This window comes from Heterodontus francisci, chromosome 16, assembly GCF_036365525.1.
Source record: "Heterodontus francisci isolate sHetFra1 chromosome 16, sHetFra1.hap1, whole genome shotgun sequence".
NCBI classification, from domain to species: domain Eukaryota; kingdom Metazoa; phylum Chordata; class Chondrichthyes; order Heterodontiformes; family Heterodontidae; genus Heterodontus; species Heterodontus francisci.
In genome coordinates this window covers 90,899,021-90,921,453 of record NC_090386.1, presented here as the reverse complement: position 1 = coordinate 90,921,453, position 22,433 = coordinate 90,899,021, and the positions used below count along the sequence as shown (strand labels likewise).

The following is a 22,433-nucleotide window of genomic DNA, read 5'->3' as shown; positions in this document are numbered from 1 at the left end:
TATCCATATTCCTTTTGAATGAGTTCAGGGTTTCTGCCTCAAGTAGCCTTTCAGGCAGTGAGTTCCAGACCCCCACCATCCTCTGGGTGAAAAAAAGTCTTTCCTCATCTCCCCTCCTATCTTTCTACCAATCACTTTAAATATATGCCCCCTAGTCACTGACCTCTCTGCTAAGGTAAATAGGCCCTTCACCTCCACTCTATCCAGGCCCCTCAAAATTTTTTGTACATTTCAATCAGATCTCCCTCAGCCTCCTCTGTTCCAGGGAGAACAACCCCAGCCTATCCAATCTTTCCTCTCAGCTGCATTTTTCCAGTCACAGCAACATCCTCGTATATCTCCTCTGTACCCTCTCTAGTGCAATTACATTCTTTCTGTAATGAGGTGACCAGAACTGCGCACTGTACTCAAGTTGTGGCCTAACCAATGAGTTATACAGTTCCAGCATAACCACCCTGCTTTTATATTCTATACCTTGGCTAATAAAGGAAAGCATTCCATATGCTTTTTAACTACCGAATCGACCTGTCCTGCTACCTTCAGGGATCTGTGAGCATTCATTCCAAGGTCCCTCACTTACTCAACACTTCTCAGTATTTTCCCATTAATCGTGTATTCCTTTGCCTTGTTTGACCTCCCCAAATGCATCACCTCACACTTCTCTGGGTTGAATTCAATTTGCCACTTTTCTGCCCATCTTAGCAGACCATCAATATCTTCCTGCAGCCTACAGCTATCCTCCCCGCTATCTACCACACAGCTGATCTTTATGTCTTCTGCTAACTTCTTGATTATGCCCCCTACATTTACGTCCAAATTGTTTATACCTCAAAAAGTAGGGACCGAGTACTGAGCCCTGCGGAACGCCACTGAAAACAGCCCTCCAGTCGCAAAAACAGCCAACAATTACCCTTTGTTTCCTGCCACTGAGCCTATTTTGTATCCACCTTGCTGCACCTCCCTGGATCCCATGGGATTTTATTCTTTTAACCAGTCTGCCGTGTGGGACCTTGTCAAAAGCCTTGCTTAAAAACCCTCATCTATCTTCCCTGTTACTTCTCTCCAGAGAACAGAGCCAGCTACTCCAACCTATCCACGTTAACTGAAGTTCCTCATCCCTGAGAACCATTCCAGTGATTCTTTTCTACATCCTCTCTAATTTCTTAATAGCTTTCCTAAGTGTGATGCCCAGATTGAGACATAATACTCCAGTAAAGGCCGAACCAATGTTTTATACAGGTTTATCACAATTTCCTTGTTTTTGTACTCTATGCCCCTATTTATAAATTTCAGGATTCCATATGCTTTATTAGCGGCTTTATCAACCTGCCCAGCAACCTTAAATGATTTGTGCACATATACCCCCTTTAGAATTGTACCCTTTAATCTACATTGTTTCTCCTACCAAAATCTATCACTTCACACATTTCTCCATTAAATTTGCCACTTGATGCTAATTCCACTAGCCTACGTCGACTCGATGTTTATAACTATCCTCACAGTTCACAATACATCCAAGTTTTATGTCATTAAATTTTGAAATTGTGCCCTGTACACCTAGGTCTATGTATTTAATATACATCAAGAAAAGTAGGGTCCTCACACTGACTCCTGGGGAAACCCACTATATACTGGGCGGGAATCTAAGCTGAGGAGGATGCAGAGAAGCTCCAGTGTGATTTGGACAGGTTGAGTGAGTGGGCAAATACATGGCAGATGCAGTACAATGTGGATAAATGTGAGGTTATCCACTTTGGTGGTAAAAACAGAAAGGCAGATTATCTGAACGGCGATAGATTGGGAAAGGGGGAGGTGCAGCGAGACCTGGGTGTCCTTGTGCACCAGTCGCTGAAAGTAAGCATACAAGTGCAGCAGGCAGTTAAGAAGGCAAATTGTATGTTGGCCTTCATAGCAAGAGGATTAGACCACATCTGGAGTATTGCGTGCAGCTTTGGTCTCCTTATCTGAGAAAGGATGTTCTTGCTATGGAGAGAGTGCAGCGAAGGTTCACCAGACTGATTCCTGGATGGCAGGACTGAAGTAAGAAGAGATTAGGTCAATTAGGCTTATATTCGCTAGAGTTTAGAAGAATGAGAGGGGATCTCATAGAAACCTACAAAATTCTAACGGGACTGGACAGACCAGATGCAGGAAGGATGTTCCCAATGACGGGGGAGTCCAGGACGAGGGGGTCACAATCTAAGGATAGGGGTAAGTTATTTAGGACTGAGATGAGGAGAGATTTCTTTACCCAGAGAGTGGTGAACCTGTGGAATTCTCTGCCACAGAAAGCAGTTGAGGCCAAATCATGAAATATATTCAAGAAAGAGTTAGATATAGTTCTTAGGGCTAAAGGAATCAAGGGATACAGGGAGAAAGCAGGAACAGGGTACTGAGTTTGGACGATCAGCCATGATCGTATTGAATGGCAGTGCAGGCTCGAAGGGCTGAATGGCCTACTCCTGCTCCTATTTTCTATGTTTCTATACCATCTGCCAGTCTGAAAAACAACTATTCACCACTACTCTTTCCTGTCACTCAGCCAATTTTGTATTCACGCTGCTACTGTCTCTTTTATTCCATGGCTCTAACTTTGTTGACAAGCCCGCTATATATGGCACTCTATCAACTGCCTTTTGTAAGTCCATGTACACATCAATCGCATTACCCTTATCAACCCTCTCCGTTACCTCATCAAAAAACAAGTTAAACACGTTTTGCTCTTACCAAATCGTGCTGACTTTCCTTAATTAATCCACATTTGTCAAAATGACTTAATTTTATCCCGAATTGTTGTTTCTAGAAGCTTTCCCAGCAGTGAGGTTAAACTAACTGATTTGTAGTTGCTCGGCTTGTCCTTACACCCAATTTTGAACAAGGGTATAACATTTGCAATTTTCCCGTCCTCTGGCACCACTCCTTTAACTAAGGAGGATGGAAGATTATGACCAGTGCTTCTGCGATTTCCACCCTTATCTCAGTACCCTTGGATGCATCTCATCTGGTTCTGGTGACTTATCAACTTTAAGTACAGCCAGCCTATCTAGTACCTCCATCAATTTTTAGCCCATTCAGTGTCTCAATTAACTCCTCTTTCACCATGACTTGGACAACATCTTCATTAGCAAAGACAGATGCCAAGTACTCATTTAGCACTTCAGCCATGTCCCCTGACCATGCGTAAATCCCTTTTTTGGTCTCTAATTGGCCCCACTCCTCTTTACTATTTGTATGACTATAGCAGACGATAGGTCACTGCATTCCACCAATTCTGGTCTCTCGCATGTTCCCAATTTAATTGCTCCACCATTAGCAGCTTTGCCTTCAACTGTCTGGGCTCTAAGCTCTGGAATTCCCTCCCTGTACTGCTTCACATCCCTCTCCACTTTTTTTAAACTCTACCTCTTTGACCAAGCTTTTGGTCACAAATCCAATTTGTTCCAACACTCCTCTGAAGCACATTGGGACATTTTATTATATTGAAGGGACAATAGAAATGCAAGCTGCTGGACACACTGAGGAAATAAGCATACACAGCCTTGTATCTGGAAGGTGCACCAGAGGTCCAATGTGACCATCTAATAAAATTGTTGCTTAGCCAGTTAAAAAACAGGTTATAGAATCTCATGCTCAACACCTTATTACACAATAATTTGAAACATTACAAGTGGTGTAGCATACTTGGGAGGAAAAAGTCAAATTAGAGTCAGTCATAACAGCACAGAAGCAGGCCATTCAGCCTATCAAATCCATGCCAGCTCTCCGTCGAGCGATCCAGTCAGCTCCATTTCCATAGCCCTGCAAGTTTATTTCCCTCAAGTGTCCATCCAATTTTGTTTTGAAATCATTGATCGTCCCTGCTTCCGCCAACCTCAGGCACGTTCCAGGCCATTACCACTCGCCGTGTAAAAAAAAAAATTCCTCATTCCCCTTTTATTTCTTGCCCAAATCTGTGTCCCCTAGTCCTTGCACCATGAGCTAATGGGAACAGGTTTTTTGTCTACCTTATTTAAACTGGTAATAATCTTGTACACCTCTATCAAATCTCCCCTCAACCTCCTTTGTACCAAGGGGAACCCCAGCTTGTCCTACCTAATCTTGTAGCTAAAATCCCTCATCCCTGGAACCATTCTGGCAAATCTCTTTGGCACCCTCTCAAGGACCCACACATCCTTCCCAGTGTGGTGACCAGAACTGGATGCAAGACTTTAGCTGTAGCGTAACCAGAGTTTTATAAAGGTTCAGCATAAATTCCCTGCCTTTATACTCAATCCCTCTATTTATGAAACCCAAGATCCCAATAGCTTTGCTAATTATTCTATGTCCCACCTACCTTTAAAAGTCTATGCACATGAACCCTCCGTTCCCTCTGTCTCTGCACTCTTTAGAATTGTGCCATTGTCTATATTGCCCTTCCCTATCTATAGATGCCGTCTATGAGTCAGCTATGACCACCTATGGCAAACGTGTGAAGCGGAATGCAGACTGGTTTCAATCTCACTTTGAAGAGCTGGAACCTGTCATAGCCGCTAAGCGCATTGCACTGCTGAACTACAAGAAAGCCCCCAGCGAGTTAACATCCGTAGCACTTAAAGCAGCCAGAAGCACTGCACAAAGAACAGCCAGGCGCTGCGCAAATGACTACTGGCAACACCTATGCAGTCATATTCAGCTGGCCTCAGACACTGGAAACATAAGAATGTATGATGGCATTAAGAGAGCTTTTGGGACAAGCATCAAGAAGATCGCCCCCCTCAAATCTAAATCAGGGGACACAATCACTGACCAACACAAGCAAATGGACCGCTGGGTTAAGCATTACCTAGAACTGTACTCAAGGGAGAATGTCGTCACTGAGACTGCCCTCAATGCAGCCCAGCCTCTGCCAGTCATGGATGAGCTGGACGTACAGCCAACAAAATCGGAACTCATTAATGCCATTGATTCTCTAGCCAGCGGAAAAGCCCCTGGGAAGGACGGCATTACCCTGAAATAATTAAGAGTGCTAAGCCTGCTATACTCTCAGCACTCGACGAACTGCTTTGCCTGTGGTGGGACGACGGAGCAGTACCACAGGACATGCGCGATGCCAATATCATCACCCTCTATATAAACAAAGGTGACCGCGGTGACTGCAACAACTACCGTGGAATCTCCCTGCTCAGCATAGTGGGGAAAGTCTTCGCTCGAGTCGCTTTAAACAGGCTCCAGAAACTGGCCGAGCGTGTCTACCAAGAGGCACAGGGTGACTTTCGAGCAGAGATCGACCGTTGACATGCTGTTCTCCCTTCGTCAGCTACAGGAGAAATGCCGCGAACAACAGATGCTCCTCTATGTTGCTTTCATTGATCTCACCAAAGCCTTTGACCTCGTCAGCAGACGTGGTCTCTTCAGACTACTAGAAAAGATCGGGTGTCCACCAAAGCTACTATGTATCGTCATCTCTTTCCATGACACTATGAAAGGCACAATTCAGCATAGCGGCGCCTCATCAGACCCCTTTCCTACCCTGAGTGGCGTGAAACAGGGCTGTGTTCTCACACCTACACTGTTTGGGATTTTCTTCTCCCTGCTGCTCTCACATGCGTTCAAGTCTTCAGAAGAAGGAATTTTCCTCCACGCAAGATCAGGTTGTTCAACCTTGCCCGTCTAAGAGCGAAGACCAAAGTACGGAAAGTCCTCATCAGGCAACTTCTCTTTGCTGACGATGCTGCATTAACATCTCACACTGAAGAGTGTCTGCAGAATCTCGACAGGATTGCGGCTGCCTGCAATGAATTTGGCCTAACCATCAGCCTCAAGAAAACGATCATGGGACAGGACATCAGTAATGCTCCATCCATCAATATTGGCGACCACACTCTGGAAGTGGTTCAAGAGTTCACCTACCTAGGCTCAACTATCACCAGTAACCTCTCGATGCAGAAATCAACAAGTGCATGGGAAAGGCTTCCACTGCTATGTCCAGACTGGCCAAGAGAGTGTGGGAAAATGGCACACTGACACGGAACACAAAAGTCCACGTGTATCAAGTCTGTGTTCTCAGTACCTTGCTCTACGGCAGCGAGGCCTGGACAACGTATGTCAGCCAAGAGCGACGTCTCAATTCATTCCATCTTTGCAGTCTGTGGAGAATCCTTGGCATCAGGTGGCAGGACCGTATCTCCAACACAGAAGTCCTCGAGGCGGCCAACATCCCCAGCTTATACACCCTACTAAGTCAGCGGCGCTTGAGATGGCTTGGCCATGTGAGCCGCATGGAAGATGGCAGGATCCCCAAGGACATTGTACAGCGAGCTCGCCACTGGTATCAGACCCACCGGCCGTCCATGTCTCCGCTTTAAATACGTCTGCAAACGCGACATGAAGTCCTGTGACATTGATTACAAGTCGTGGGTGTCAGTTGCCAGCGATCGCCAGAGCTGGCGGGCAGCCATAAAGGCGGGGCTAAAGTGTGGCGAGTCGAAGAGACTTAGCAGTTGGCAGGAAAAAAAACAGAAGCGGAAGGGGAGAGCCAACTGCGAAACAGCCGACAACCAATTTTATCTGCAGCACCTGTGGAAGAGTCTGTCACTCTAGTATTGGCCTTTATAGCCACTCCAGGCGCTGCTCCACAAACCACTGACCACTTGCAGGCGCTTATCCATTGTCTCCCAAGACAAGGAGGCCAAAGAAGATCCCTTCTCCCAAAATGCATCATTTCACACTTCCCTGCATTAAATTTAATCTGCCCATTCTGCCATGTCCTTTTGTAGTCTTTTGGTTTCCTCCTCACTGTTTGCCACACCTCCAAGTTTGTTTTAGCAAATTTTTAAATTTTACTTTGTATTCCAATATCCAAATCATTTATATATATCTTAAAAAGTGGTCGTAGCACTGACCCTTGGGGAACAACACTGTCTTCCGTCCTCTAGCCTGAAAAACAACCATTTATGACGACTCACTATTTTCTGTCCTTAAGCCAATTTTTTAATCCAAGCTGACACTGACCCACCTATTCCATAAGCCTCAATTTTGTTAACTAGCCTTTTATGTGGTACTTTGTCAAACACTCTCAAAATCCATACAGACAACATTCAATACATTCCCCTCATTAACCTTGTTACTCCATCAAAATTCAATTAGATTTAGTCAAACATGATCTGCCTTTTACAAATCCATAGTGGCTCTCCTTAATTAACTCAAACCTCTCTAAGTGCCTGTTAATTCTTTCCTTGATTACCTATGATGTTGAACTGACCAGCCTGTAGTTACTAGGAAAGTCTTACAAGGGTGTCATATTTGTCACTTACCAATCCTCTCACACAAACTTCCCCAGATGCATTAGAGGAAAGATTATTGCAAGCCCTTCCGTTATCGCCACTCCCAACTCCCTTAGCAACCTGGGATGCAAACCATCTGGACCCTAAGCAAAGCCAGCCTTTCCAGTACATCCTGGCTTTGAGCCCATGGCTCCCAAAGCTGCACCAGAGGTCTTACTCACCTCATGTCTGCGTCTGTTGTAGGCTAACTGAGCAAATGGTTGCTATGATTAGTCAACAACTCCATTATTGTTGTATCACCTTTCAAACATACACTTCTACAACCTAGAAGGACAAGGGCAGCAAACACATGGGACCACCACCACCTGCAAGATCTCCTCCAAGACACACCATCCTGACTTGTAACTATACCACTATTCCTTCACTGTCACTGGATCAAAATACTGGAGCCCCCTCCTGAACAGCATCATGGGTGTATATTGACACCACATGGACTGCAGTGGTTCAAAGCGTCGGCTCACCAGCACCTTCTCAAGGGCAATTAGGGATAGGCAATAAATGCTGGCCTTGCCAGCAACGCTCACATCCCACAAATGAATTAAAAAAATGTAAATAGCAAGGTGGTGGAAGGCAAACTAGATGGACCTCGGTCTTCTTTAGCGTAGTAATTCCTAGGTTATGAATACATTCCAACCTTATTTGTTTTTAATAACATTGTGCCGATTCAGTACGTTGCTATATCTTTTGGTTTCTGTACATCAATTCATCCGAAAATTAATCTGGACCATGTATTTTTATCTTATATGCACTTGTCTAGTATGTACTTCAGGCACTTTGAAAGAAATAATAAAGTGGCGGACGTCCCATTTGATCTCTAGTCTGCTATATTACAATTAGAAGATAATTGTCAATTTTGGCCATGCAATTTTATATACCACATATGCTAAGGGCGAGGGTTTTGGATGTAGTAAGCTTGATTTTCTTAAAGAAAGGCCCTTTTTGATTTGAGCACAAGAGGAAAATTTTGGAAGAAAAGACTGCATCACAACACCTACAGCCGGAGAGGAATGCTTGAACTTCCAAGCAAATGAAAGAAATATTAAAAGAACCACTGCTCAAATGGGTTAATTACTCAAACCTGCACAGAACACCCAACAATATTGATGCAAACAAAATTCAGATATTCCCCAAGTGTTTTTCTCTTATTTATTGAGTGATTTTGCATTTTTTATACAAAATTTATACCAATTACAAAATCCTTACTTTGGAATAGAAATACCAGGCTGCTTTTAAATCACACTAGAGAAGGGAAAAAAATCAGATAATGTTTACACTCTGTAGCTCATAGAGCTTAAAAAAACAGCAAAAGACACCACGCACGGTCAGACAAAATTACTATTACCCTTTTCATCTTAATTTCTTAGATTGTGCATTTATAAAGAAATCTTTATTAATGAACTTTTCCAATGGTTTTTCCTGAAGGTTTTCTACAACATAAAGGCAGTGAGAAACAATTTCCTTTAAACTGGCCTTGAGTATCATTCTAAACGCATGAAATTAAATTACAGAAAGACTATGCTTACCTGTAATTAGTATCCAACAGAAGATGCACTGAAAGTGATTATATTTGGCTTTCATCTTATTTGACAACAGTTTAAAAAAGAACAAAGCTTGCAATGAGGGAAAAAAAGCTCCAAACTACAATTTAAGCCTGTCCATACAGTCAACCCTTGCGAACTGACAACACCCTTCTGATCTGAACTCTACACCTCAATCCCTTTCATCAATTACAAATGGTGGAAAGTAATACTTCTTTGTTGAGTCAGGGAAGCCTGACTAATGAGCTTTGTAGTTGTTTGTAGCTTTCTTCCTGCTTCAATGTTGCAGTATTTCATTTCCCACTCGGTGTTATTCTTGACTATTTTTCCCCTCACCCCCCAAACTAAACCACCCCTCCCATCTTTATTCCATCAAAATTTTATATATTTTAAGGTAAGATTAAGTTTGTCTGGCCTAGATCCTATGGAAGCACAAGGATAGCACATCACTGTTATAACTGTATTTACAGAAGAAAAGCTCATGAGGGGGATGAAGGTCACTACTGAGAACAGACCAAATAAGGCAAACTGTATATACAATAGTTTTAATCTTAAACTGTTGTCTAGAGACCAACTGTACATAAAGGCTATTCAGAACTCCGTTTCTTTGCAATTTACCTTTTATATAATGAAAACCCAGAACTTTGGTCATAAGAATGCTAGCCAAACCTAGTTTTAACACTTTCTAGAACTAGGCGTGGTGATGTTTCTAATATTAGACAGGCTGAGGCTGACTCTGGTATAGAAAACCACTCCAGTTATTTATTCTGAACATGGAATGGGAAGCCAGCTGAAATTTTCACACGTGCACTTGTCGCACAAATTAATATCCGAATACGTCCCCAGTATATATTCAACTGGTAATAATCCAAACTGCTGGATATCAGTGTAAACCCTTTCATGTTTGAACTCCAGGCTATCAACACATCAGCCTAAAATGGTTGGCAATATGAATCACCAACAAACAAAACAAATCTGGTGCAGCCACAGACAGGGACACTATCCCAGTTAGTCTAAAGCAGCTTAACTGAACCGCCTTTTCCCAATTGTATGTAAACTCACTTCAACACTCCACATAACTTGCCTCAGACTTTCAGCAGGGCCATTAACCCTTATCTTGCTGTATCAACTGGGACTCCACACGGTTAGCAGAATAAATGCTGTAAGTGATCAGTGCTGACTATTAACTGTGCGGTCTTTAATTCCCAAGAGCTGCAACGTATGTGTTCAAAGATTACCTTTTCCAATTCCATACTTAGATGCGAGAGTATTTTCACATAAAAGTTTATGAACTGATATTTAAAAAAATTTAAATAAGCTCATCTGCTAAGTCTGATCAGAAGAGCATCAAAATTAATTAACTAAACATGTAACTTAAAATGGGTATCAAGAGTGCAGTGTTATTTCTATGGAGTCTACCTGACTGCAGTAGTCTTATCACAGAAACCACAAAATAACTTCAAAACCTCAAATAAAACTGTCTTTCAATACTTGCAGGCTTTTTCCTTTTTGCTTATCAGATCATCAACGACATTGTGTCAAAATGTAGTACACTGCACCAAAAATCAAAACAAAACAGCCTCAGGGCATGTGTGTAAATCTACTTCTGCCATTTTATTTTCTTCCACTAGGGCTTGGCAAGATTGAAAAAAAACAATTGTCGTAAGTTCATTGGGAGCTGTACGAGTTTTCCCCAGTACTTTTCACTTGCATCATCTGTACAGGTGACCACTATATAATTGTCCACATTCCTCCAAATTACTTGGAAATTCAGTTTCCTTGCAGCTCCTATCGTCTTGCTGGAGTCAACAGCTGGGTAGTTGTCAATGAATCTGGGAAGAGATTGTGGTAGGTTGGAAGTGGCACATAGGCAGCAGTGATCATTTTTCCTGTGAAAGAAAAACCAGTTAAGTTCCATATCAAAACCAATAGGTGCAAAAGAAGATACCATAGTTGGTTAAGGGAGTGCCTCACAACCACCTGACTAGGAAGGTGCAGTTTCAATTCAGGGTCTGAGCAAAGTTAGCTAATCGCAGCCAGAGTAAAACCTGGAGCACCAAAATGGGTGTCAGCACTTTGCTGTTGCGGCAAGGTTCCCATTCCTGACCAACATCCATCACTGCGCGCAAGCACTTTTGCAGTTTAGACAAGGGCGCAAATGAGCTGAAGCTAAACAGACCCCTTCCCCACATAGCAGTCAAATAACCTGACAATACTCAATGCTCACATTTGAAAAAACAGCAACTTGGCCAAGTCAAAAGAGGAGCCAGCACTCAAAGATCATAGGAAGAAATCAGCATCTTCATGCAAAGAGTAAAGATGGGGAGAAAATTGGTAAAGGAAAAAACTACTCTAGCAGCCCACTAAAACCACTCCAAACATTCTCATACAGGTAAACTTCCTAGTCAATGAAATATTACATTATCAATACCTTCCTCAACCTTTCAATGCAACTTCCATATACAAGTAATTATCGGCCAAATGGAGGGTGGATTGTAACAGTGTCTCAGCATTAACTGTGGACACAAATGTGCAATTTTTTTAAAGCACAATTTAAACAGTACCTACCAGCAAACCACCTTCCATGCAAAGCGCCAACAGCGGCAGCTGCAGCAGAGATAGTGGGACACTTCACGTAGACATTTCCCTAAAAGGAGAAAAGAAGATCTCACTAAACCTTTCAACAGACACGTTCCGACAAAGCAAAGCATCGACCCTGAAAACATTAGCCCATCTTTTCTTTTTACAGACAGTGTTACAGATACAGCATTTTCAACTTTAATTGTTTCAGAATTTTACAGTTTTTCTTACTGAATACATGATTATTTGTCCCCATATTTACACTTTGAAGAAATAAGATCATTACATTTGCTTCTCCACCCTTTGACCCTTGCTACATGTGGGAGTTGAGAGTTAATAATCAAACTGAACCAAAGCAACCGTAACTGGTCAATGGACCAGCAGACCTTCTGGCAACACAAGGAGATGCAACATGAACAAAGGGGCTCTATTACGTTCCAGATATCCTCTGGTCAACTGGAACCCAAGGGTATACTGGCTAGAATGGACAATGACAAGTGATTAATGCATAACTACAGTAGAAATTAGCTATAGTACAGGAAGAACAAAGAATGCTTTGGAATAAACAGTGTCCTGGATAACATTTGGAAATAGTTAATAGGTCAAGAGGTACCTAATCATAAGGAAGCTTGCAGTCCAAAGGTCTGCCTATCTACGAAAATGTAGAATCATGGAATTATACTGCGCCTGTCTGTGCCAGGTCTTTGGTAAAATGATACAATTAGTCACATTTCCCTCTATTGTTTCCCTTCGAGTATTTATCAAATTCTCTTCTGAATGTTATTACTGAATCTACTTCCACCACTATTTCAGGTAATGTCTTTCAGATCACAACTCGTTGCATTAAAAAGCAACATTACTCTTTTGCAGTGAACTACCAGTATATAAGAGGGCAAGATTACAGGGCTAAAGTCAGGTATCAGGAGAACAAGGAGCCCGAAGCTACACTTTGTATTGTATGGACTGATCATCTATACTGTATAAATAGTTGGTTTCATACACTCAACTGTCGTGTTCTTACTTGAAGAGTGCCGCCAGAATGACAATATTGTGTTTTCTGATGGAGTGTTTATTTCATGCATTTCAAGAAATGCACCAGTTTCGCTTCCTAATTTTTGCTACACCATTGGTGCTTCAAAGCAGCCAGCTTCAGTACTGCTGCCAGCAGCAAGTCGTAAGAAAATGACTAACAAACAGAAAGCCCCGCCTGAACAAACTGCTTACCTGGGGTGAATTTTTGTCCACAAATATGTGAATTACTCCTCCATGTTTGTTGCATTCTTCAATTACATCATCTCGAATTTCTTGGTCCCAGGCTGGATCATCTTCCCTTCAGAAGGAAGTATTACACTATTGAGCACATTATGAAGACCCTTTGTGTACATGTAACTTTAAAAAAATTAAATACATTCTCAGGAGCTTGAAACATGAGGAACTCAACCACTTCATTTATTTAACTTACTACAATTTGCTGTGGCAAGTAACTAATGTCCTAAATTAAATCAGCTTGTTACTTCAAGAACAGCATTCTTAGGGCAGGACTGGGAGCATTAAATTTAGCCTCAGGTCTCTGATAGCCCAGTGGATTTATCTAGTGACTGACCCATAAAGATAGGATGGACCTAGATTCGATCCCCAAAGTAAGCTGGGCAACGGGAAGGAGCACTAAAATCAAGCTCAACATTCTTGGGTTGGTTAGGGGAAGGAAATCTGAATGTTGCTGATTATCTGCCCCCCTCAGCTTGAAGTGCCTGTGAATGCTAAGTTAGGACAGCTTTGGGCTTGCTTACAATGCCACACAGTTGAGTAACTTGCCCTTATTCATCACCAATATTCATAAATGAATGCTAGTCACCAGAGAGTGCCTGCCGCTTGTGGAAACATACCCTAACAAAAAAAACTCAATGCATTCAGAAAAGGGGAGGGAAGAAAAATTGGCAGACAGCATTGTTGAGAAGCATACCTAGCTCCAATGGCCCTGTGCTGGAAAAGGGCGAAGGCTCTCCAGTAACCCTAGCTGGAATTCTTCATGCCAACATCAGGTGAATACAGGAACTGGATAAGTTACGATGGCATCTATGGCCAAACTGATATTCACCACCTAAGCTCACAAATAAAGAATGCCCTTTAGGAAAGGTATGAGAGGCTGCTGTGCCTGTAGATCCTTACCCCAATATAATTTCAGTGCCTCAAAGGAAAGCAGGAATTAGAGAGTGTCTTAAAGGATAACTAGAAGGAGTGAACATTTCACAGGCAGTTGACACAAGATCATAAAAAATTGCAACTAGGTTTCATAGTGACCAGCACACGATCAAAACCTGCCAACCGATTCAGACAGTTGTTCTGTATCGGATGTCACTTGCCACAGTCAGCGCATTCCAACACCTTAGATCCATGTAACAGCATATCCGTTTAGGGTAGAATTGACACGATCATGATTGCAGAATCTCTGAAGGCCCAAAAGGCATCCACAGCTTTGCTGAAATTGCAACAATCAGACAGTTGCAAGCTGTCAACGCGACATTAGATATCAGGTTATCTTGGATAGCATGTGGATACTTAGCATCAGATTAGCTGCTCTAGACACAAATTATGGACGTTAAGAAAATAGCTAAGTCCGTGCAGTTCCTTATCAGCCACACAGCCAATGTAATATTTTCCACCAGACTCATGCCAATCAATAAAAATTGAGATGGCTCTAACAGGCAGGAGAATACCTGAACCTGTAGCAACTGACCAAATGGATGGATGTATTTGAGACTCAAAGAACTTGCTCATTTTCCTGCATCATTTTCCTTTAATAAAAAGTTATTCTGCCCCCATATTAATTGCTCGGTGGATCTCATTCACAATCTACTTTGAAATCAAGGTTGCTCAATTCAAATGATACGACTGTTCAAATTCCTTTAGCTCTAAATTCACACTTCTCCGTATTTATTTACATGGCTTAAATTCAAATTATTTATCACAAAAGAATGACTGAACGATGAGACTAAAAATTACATCACTGTGGAAAACACATGTTAGCCAGCTGGCGAAGCAGGCTGTGTAATCTTCAATGGCTTTCAGCATACAATATGTATTTTATTTCATTCTGCCCATAGATTTTAAGGAAAGCAACAAATGGCAAAGAATTTGAAAACACTTACGACTGTGGATTAAACATGTTGGAAAGCTGGAAACACTGCGTCGCTATTGGTGGGGTATTTACATTAACAGGTGGATTCAGTGCTGAAACAACAATAAATGACTTAAAATCCTGTTCAAAATAAAAGACTAATTACACTAGTTATGTATTCACACACATTAATTTGGTAAAGATGCACAACTGTGCACACTTCACATTTTTAGTATCAATTATCAAAACCCTGAACGAATTAACACTTTCAATTAATTGGCTGGTAGGCAATTTTCATAAATCTGCTCACTAATACCTAACTTTTGTAAGATTTGTAACAAAAAATTAAAAGTGCTACATATTTCACATGGTTAAACATTCTCAGAAAACTGTCTTTTGTGGCTTGCGTATTTTCATAATTTTTTTAAACTTAGTTCTTAGCCTCTTTGAAAAGCCTATGATTTGAGTTCATATTGTTCCTGCAGTTATCACTTTCAGCTAAACAGCTGTGGCAACTATAATTCCAAGTATGTTGCATTCTGACACTTTTGTCAGATTTTGCTACTGAAGCATCTATAGAGTCAGAGTTATACAGCACAGAAACAGGCTCTTCAGCCCATCGTGTCTGTCACGGCCATCAGGATGCTGCATAAGCGTCATCGAGACGGTCATCGAGATCCTAACTGTATGGCATCTTATAAATTCTCTGCGTTGCACATTAAAATGTTGCTCTGAAGAAGTGCCAGCCCAAGCTGATTTACACTTTTGAAATTCTTAAACTTCCAGATTTTAAATGAAAGCTACAAATAGAACTAACTGTCCATATAAAAAAAAATACTCAAGATTTAAATAGCACCATTCATGATCTCAGGACGTCCCAAAGTGCTTTACATTCAATGAAGTACATATGAAATGTAGTCACTGATAGAACATAGAAAATACAGCAGTCAATCTGCACACAGCAAGCACCCACAGACAGCAATGAGTAGATGACAGGATAATCTGTTTTTGTAATGTTTGTTGTGTATTGTAGTATGGCCACAATGGCTAAACACATTTGTTTCTAAAAACTTTAATCACATGATACAATGCTGGCACCACTCTAGATGCAGGACCTCCAACAGGGGGAGCCCTACAATGTTCACCACACGATTATAAAAATTCTGGTATTTTACTCTAGGATTTCACTTCAGTACAGTACTGGAGGGAGTGTTGCATTTTTGGAGGTGCTGGCTTTCAGACAAGATATTAAACTAAGAAGGGTCACTGACCCGAAACATTAACTCTGCTTCTCTTTCCACAGATGCTGCCAGACCTGCTGAGCGGTTCCAGAATTTCTTGTTTTTATTTCAGATTTCCAGCATCCGCAGTTCTTTTGGGCCTCCTTATCTCGAGAGACAATGGATACGCGCCTGGAGGTGGTCAGTGGTTTGTGAAGCAGCGCCTGGAGTGGCTATAAAGGCCAATTCTGGAGTGACAGGCTCTTCCACAGGTGCTGCAGAGAAATTTGTTTGTTGGGGCTGTTGCACAGTTGGCTCTCCCCTTGCGCCTCTGTCTTTTTTCCTGCCAACTACTAAGTCTCTTCGACTCGCCACAATTTAGCCCTGTCTTTATGGCTGCCCGCCAGCTCTGGCGAATGCTGGCAACTGACTCCCACGACTTGTGATCAATGTCACACGATTTCATGTCGCGTTTGCAGACGTCTTTATAACGGAGACATGGACGGCCGGTGGGTCTGATACCAGTGGCGAGCTCGCTGTACAATGTGTCTTTGGGGATCCTGCCATCTTCCATGCGGCTCACATGGCCAAGCCATCTCAAGCGCCGCTGACTCAGTAGTGTGTATAAGCTGGGGATGTTGGCCGCTTCAAGGACTTCTGTGTTGGAGATATAGTCCTGCCACCTGATGCCAAGTATTCTCCGAAGGCAGCGAAGATGGAATGAATTGAGACGTCGCTCTTGGCTGGCATACGTTGTCCAGGCCTCGCTGCCGTAGAGCAAGGTACTGAGGACACAGGCCTGATACACTCGGACTTTTGTGTTCCGTGTCAGTGCGCCATTTTCCCACACTCTCTTGGCCAGTCTGAACATAGCAGTGGAAGCCTTACCCATGCGCTTGTTGATTTCTGCATCTAGAGACAGGTTACTGGTGATAGTTGAGCCTAGGTAGGTGAACTCTTGAACCACTACCAGAGCGTGGTCGCCAATATTGATGGATGGAGCATTTCTGACATCCTGCCCCATGATGTTCGTTTTCTTGAGGCTGATGGTTAGGCCAAATTCATTGCAGGCAGACGCAAACCTGTCGATGAGACTCTGCAGACACTCTTCAGTGTGAGATGTTAAAGCAGCATCGTCAGCAAAGAGGAGTTCTCTGATGAGGACTTTCCGTACTTTGGACTTCGCTCTTAGACGGGCAAGGTTGAACAACCTGCCCCCTGATCTTGTGTGGAGGAAAATTCCTTCTTCAGAGGATTTGAACGCATGTGAAAGCAGCAGGGAGAAGAAAATCCCAAAAAGTGTGGGTGCGAGAACACAGCCCTGTTTCACACCACTCAGGATAGGAAAGGGCTCTGATGAGGAGCCACCATGTTGAATTGTGCCTTTCATATTGTCATGGAATGAGGTGATGATACTTAGTAGCTTTGGTGGACATCCGATCTTTTCTAGTAGTCTGAAGAGACCACGTCTGCTGACGAGGTCAAAGGCTTTGGTGAGATCAATGAAAGCAATGTAGAGGGGCATCTGTTGTTCACGGCATTTCTCCTGTATCTGACGAAGGGAGAACAGCATGTCAATAGTCGATCTCTCTGCACGAAAGCCACACTGTGCCTCAGGGTAGACGCGCTCGGCCAGCTTCTGGAGCCTGTTCAGAGCAACTCGAGCAAAGACTTTCCCCACTATGCTGAGCAGGGAGATTCCACGGTAGTTGTTGCAGTCACCGCGGTCACCTTTGTTTTTATAGAGGGTGATGATGTTGGCATCGCGCATGTCCTGGGGTACTGCTCCCTCGTCCCAGCACAGGCATAGCAGTTCATGTAGTGCTGAGAGTATAGCAGGCTTGGCACTCTTGATTATTTCAGGGGTAATGCTGTCCTTCCCAGGGGCTTTTCCGCTGGCTAGGGAATCAATGGCATCACTGAGTTCCGATTTGGTTGGCTGTATGTCCAGCTCATCCATGACTGGTAGAGGCTGGGCTGCATTGAGGGCAGTCTCAGTGACAGCATTCTCCCTGGAGTACAGTTCTAGGTAGTGCTCAACCCAGCGGTCCATCTGTTTGCGTTGGTCAGTGATTATGTCCCCCGATTTAGATTTGAGGGGGGTGATCTTCTTGATGGTTGGCCCAAGAGCTCTCTTCATGCCATCATACATTCCTCTGATGTTTCCGGTGTCTGAGGCCAGCTGAATATGACTGCATAGGTGTTGCCAGTAGTCGTTTGCGCAACGCCTAGCTGTTCTTTGTGCAGTACTTCTGGCTGCTTTAAGTGCTGCGGATGTTAAATCGCTGGGGGCTTTCTTGTAGTTCAAAAGTGCATATTTTGCTTTTATTAAACGGAGGCACCAGCTACCTGGTGGATCCCACGCAATGTTTTCTAACAGGAGTTCTCCTGATGTCCTATCCAACATTGCTCCATCATTGCATGTGGGCGGCGCAGTGGTTAGCACCGCAGCCTCACAGCTCCAGGGACCCGGGTTCGATTCTGGGTACTGCCTGTGCAGAGTTTGCAAGTTCTCCCTGTGTCTGCGTGGGTTTTCTCCGGGTGCTCCGGTTTCCTCCCACAAGCCAAAAGACTTGCAGGTTGGTAGGTAAATTGGCCATTATAAATTGTCACTAGTATAGGTAGGTGGTAGGGAAATATAAGGTCAGGTGGGGATGTGGTAGGAATATGGGATTAGTGTAGGATTAGTATAAATGGGTGGTTGATGTTCGGCACAGACTCGGTGGGCCGAAGGGCATGTTTCAGTGCTGTATCTCTAATCTAAAAAAATCTAATCAAACAGGTTAACGTACAGAACAGTGACAACACTTCAAATGTCATTCATTATCTGTTCAGCAGTTTGGGACATACTGAGGAACAGAGTGCCGCTCTATAAATCCAAATTGTAGTTCTCCCACTTGTTTAATAAAAAAAGGCAAGTGATACCTTTTTGGCAAGTTTTACCAATTTAGAAGAAAAATCCCACAAACTCTTACCTTCAGTCTGCTGGATAATCCTTGCTTGCAAATCTAAGTATAAAGCAGAGTGGAAAAATATTAGTTATATTTAAATGATGCTAATTAACATACAAATCTTCGCTCAACTAACCTAGCATTTTAGAACTGCACTTTGCACAAATTAACATTAATCAATGTAGAACTGAAAATTACTGCAGTAAACTACTGGGCCAAGACTCAAACAAAGAAAATTACAGCACAGGAACAGGCCCTTCGGCCCTCCAAGCCTGCGCCGATCCAGATCCTCTATCTAAACATGTCGCCTATTTTCTAAGGGTCTGTATCTCTTTGCTTCCTGCCCATTCATGTATCTGTCTAGATGCATCTTAAAAGACGCTATCGTGCTCGCATCTACCACCTCCGCTGGCAACGCGTTCCAGGCACCCACCACCCTCTGCGTAAAGAAATTTCCACGCATACCCCACTAAACTTTTCCCCTCTCACTTTGAACTCGTGACCCCTAGTATTTGAATCCCCCACTCTGGGAAAAAGCTTCTTGCTATCCACCCTGTCTATACCTCTCATGATTTTGTACACCTCAATCAGGTCCCCCCTCAACCTCCGCCTTTCTAATGAAAATAATCCTAATCTACTCAACCTCTCTTCATAGCTGGCACCCTTCATACCAGGCAACATCCTGGTGAACCTCCTCTGTACCCTCTCCAAAGCATCCACATCCTTTTGGTAATGTGGCGACCAGAACTGCACGCAGTATTCCAAATGTGGCCGAACCAAAGTCCTATACAACTGTAACATGACCTGCCAACCCTTGTACTCAATACCCCGTCCGATGAAGGAAAGCATGCCGTATGCCTTCTTGACCACTCTATTGACCTGCGTTGCCACCTTCAGGGAACAATGGACCTGAACACCCAAATCTCTCTGTACATCAATTTTCCCCAGGACTTTTCCATTTACTGTATAGTTCACTTTCCATTTACTGTATAGTTCAGGTAGAACTATAGGACTCGTTGAAATCAAGGTTATAATTAAGGACTCGTTATGGCAAGCAATGTATTTTTGATCAGCTGACATTTTCACTGCTAGGACTTGGTATATAAAATTGCAGTACCTAGGCAGCTACATACAAACGTAGAAATTTGCCATAACATTTCACAATGGAAAATCACTTGCCCTTATTATAATACCAGTCAAAGGTGTAAACTGTGCTCAAAGGCAATAGTTATTAAAAGAGTAAATAACTTACAGTATTTTTTCCCCATGCCCCACTTTCCCAAAACAAAGTAATTCATGACAACGCTACTTCATCGGAGAAAGTCATCAGGATGCGCCGCGGTGCGCACATGCGCAGACGGTCTCATGTCCCCTGCGCATGCGCTGCAGTCCGACTTACCAGGACCGCTTTGCGCATGCGCAGACGACACGGTACGCGCATGCGCACACATTCTCTTCATCTCTGTGCATGCGCTGTGTTCCGACCTGCCGGTAAGGTTGTGCGCATGCGCAGATGACGTCATCGCGTTATTTCGTCTTCCTCGCCGACGCACCAGTTTGGCCTCTGCGCATGCGTCAAAGCTTCGGCGCGACTTTTTGAAAGTGGAAGGAGGGGAGGTTTTGTCGGGCATCTTATCTGAATTATTTATTCATTTTGGAGACTTGCTTCATTTTTATTTGACACAGGAGATTGTTCCAAGGTAAGTTGCTCTGAAAACATTTCCATTGTCTGGGCCACCGCATGTTCTCCAGTCCCTGTTGTGAGTTGCTCTGAAAACATTTCCATTGTCTGCGCCACCGCATGTTCTCCAGTCCCTGTTGTAAGTTGCTCTGAAAACATTTCCATTGTCTGGGCCACCGCATGTTCTCCAGTCCCTGTTGTGAGTTGCTCTGAAAACAGTTCCATTGTCTGGGCCACCGCATGTAGCAGGATGAAGGCACAGTGACTGTGATTTCTGGCGCCAACAGTACACACTGCAGATACATGATGGCCAGGCTACCTGCAGCTGCATCTTCTCCATTCAGACTTTGTTGCCCTGCAAACATGCTGTTGTTGTGCAGAGGCATCTGGGTCTGCCTTTGGACAGGCTCGCCCCCAATTGTCGCTGGCGTGCATCTCAGACACCAACGACGACAGGCATGGCTGCTGCCATTGTGATTACAGAGGAACAGCCAAGGCCCCTCAGCCACAATGAAAAATACCGCTTGCTTTCAGATCAATTGTACCAGCTACAACAGGCCGTTCTGCAGAGTGGAACGGCAGCATTCATGAGGAGACTGGACTGGCTGCGGCAACAGACTCTCCGCTGGCAGCAAGGACTGGCTGATGAGATGGAGCCATTTACTATGCCCAACAATTGCCCGGAAGCACCTTCGGATGGAGGTGGCCGCGCGCTGGACATCAGTCACGTGTCACAAACCCTGGATCCTGAGCGTCTCACCCCCTGGCCTAATGATCTGATGGACCATACATATGCCTACCTGTTCAAATCTCCACTTCCCCTACCTGCGGTACCCTCTCCTTGCTGCTCAGTTACACAGTCACCTGCTCCTACACCCATCAGGGCAGTGCACATGGACACACAGTTACCTGCTCCTACACCCATCAGGGCAGTGCTCATGGACACACAGCCACCTGTTACCCCATCCGACGTTGAAACAACCATGCAGAGCCTTGTGAGACTCCGCAATTGCCAGTTGCTGCCTGTCAAGCAGAGAGGGCGTCCAAAGGGGTCAAGCACTTGGGGAACATTCAGCAAGAAGAGACTGAGCACTAAAAGAAACAAGCATGCCGTGTCCAGTGGTAGCAGAAATGTGAATGCTCTTGCTGTGAACACAACTGGTGATAGTAGTAGGCAGGATTAAATGGGAATGGATGGAAAGACGCACGAGTAACATAACCACTGGCAGGGAACTGCTGGGCTAAATGGCCAGCTTTATGTTCATAGCCCAAAAGAAATGTGCTTCTTTTCCAGCACCCTCACATCATTCATGTTTTCCCTGAGAGCAGCATTGAACCATCACGAGATAGGGGCAGTAACATCATCCTGCCTCCTACAGCTGAGGTGGGTACTAAGTGATTCATTGGCAGTGTTATCAGTACATGCCTTTACCGCAGAACACAAAGCATTCTCAACAGTAATTTCATTGGAGGGAGGGAAGCTCTGACACTGATGTTCTTTCATGTAAAACGTGCCCTTGAGAAAACAATCCTTGACACTTAAGGACGGCATTCAAGCAAAGGAGGCAGTGCGGGAGAGGACGCAAGGATGTGCTGATTCCTGCATCTGAGGTGGGTAATAAGTGCTTCATTGGCGACGTTATCAATTGGTGCCTTCACTGCAGAACTTAAAAAGGTGTGCACAACAGTAATTTCAGTGGATGGAGGGAGGCAAGCTCTGACTCTGATTTGCTTTATTTCTTTTCATGTAAAACATGCCGTCGAGAAAACAATCCTTGAGACTTAAGGTCAGCATTCAAGCAACGAAGGCAACTAGATCATGCTGCGGAGCTCATCACGATGTGGAAAGGAACATTGCATTTATGGATGAATTGGGAATGCACATTGGGATGCGCTTGGGGAACATTCACCAAGAATAGACTGAGCTCAGACTCTTGTGACTTTGCCTTCTTCACATGGACAATACAGTAGTGGAATAGAGAGCCAAGCTTTTATTCACCACAAGGCTCTCCAGGAACAATCT

At 43.7% G+C, this 22,433-nt stretch overlaps 1 protein-coding gene across 2 annotated transcripts in view; it reads right to left on the bottom strand.

Moving 5' to 3' along the window:
* Positions 1-8,454: 8,454 nt before the first annotated feature.
* rbm39a (RNA binding motif protein 39a) overlaps positions 8,455-22,433 on the bottom strand; it is a 47,644-nt gene continuing 33,665 nt past the window's right edge. Inside the window, exons 13-17 of one of the 2 annotated variants that reach the window (XM_068048626.1) lie at positions 18,754-18,786; positions 14,590-14,671; positions 12,665-12,770; positions 11,429-11,507; positions 8,455-10,749 (exon numbers count right to left, since the gene is read on the bottom strand). In XM_068048626.1, coding sequence (XP_067904727.1) covers positions 10,649-10,749; positions 11,429-11,507; positions 12,665-12,770; positions 14,590-14,671; positions 18,754-18,786 — 401 coding nt within the window. In that variant the 3' untranslated portion in view covers positions 8,455-10,648. Of the gene's footprint in view, positions 10,750-11,428; positions 11,508-12,664; positions 12,771-13,403; positions 13,542-14,589; positions 14,672-18,753; positions 18,787-22,433 lie in introns of those variants that run through there. The other variant, XR_010976592.1, reaches the window with a different exon arrangement.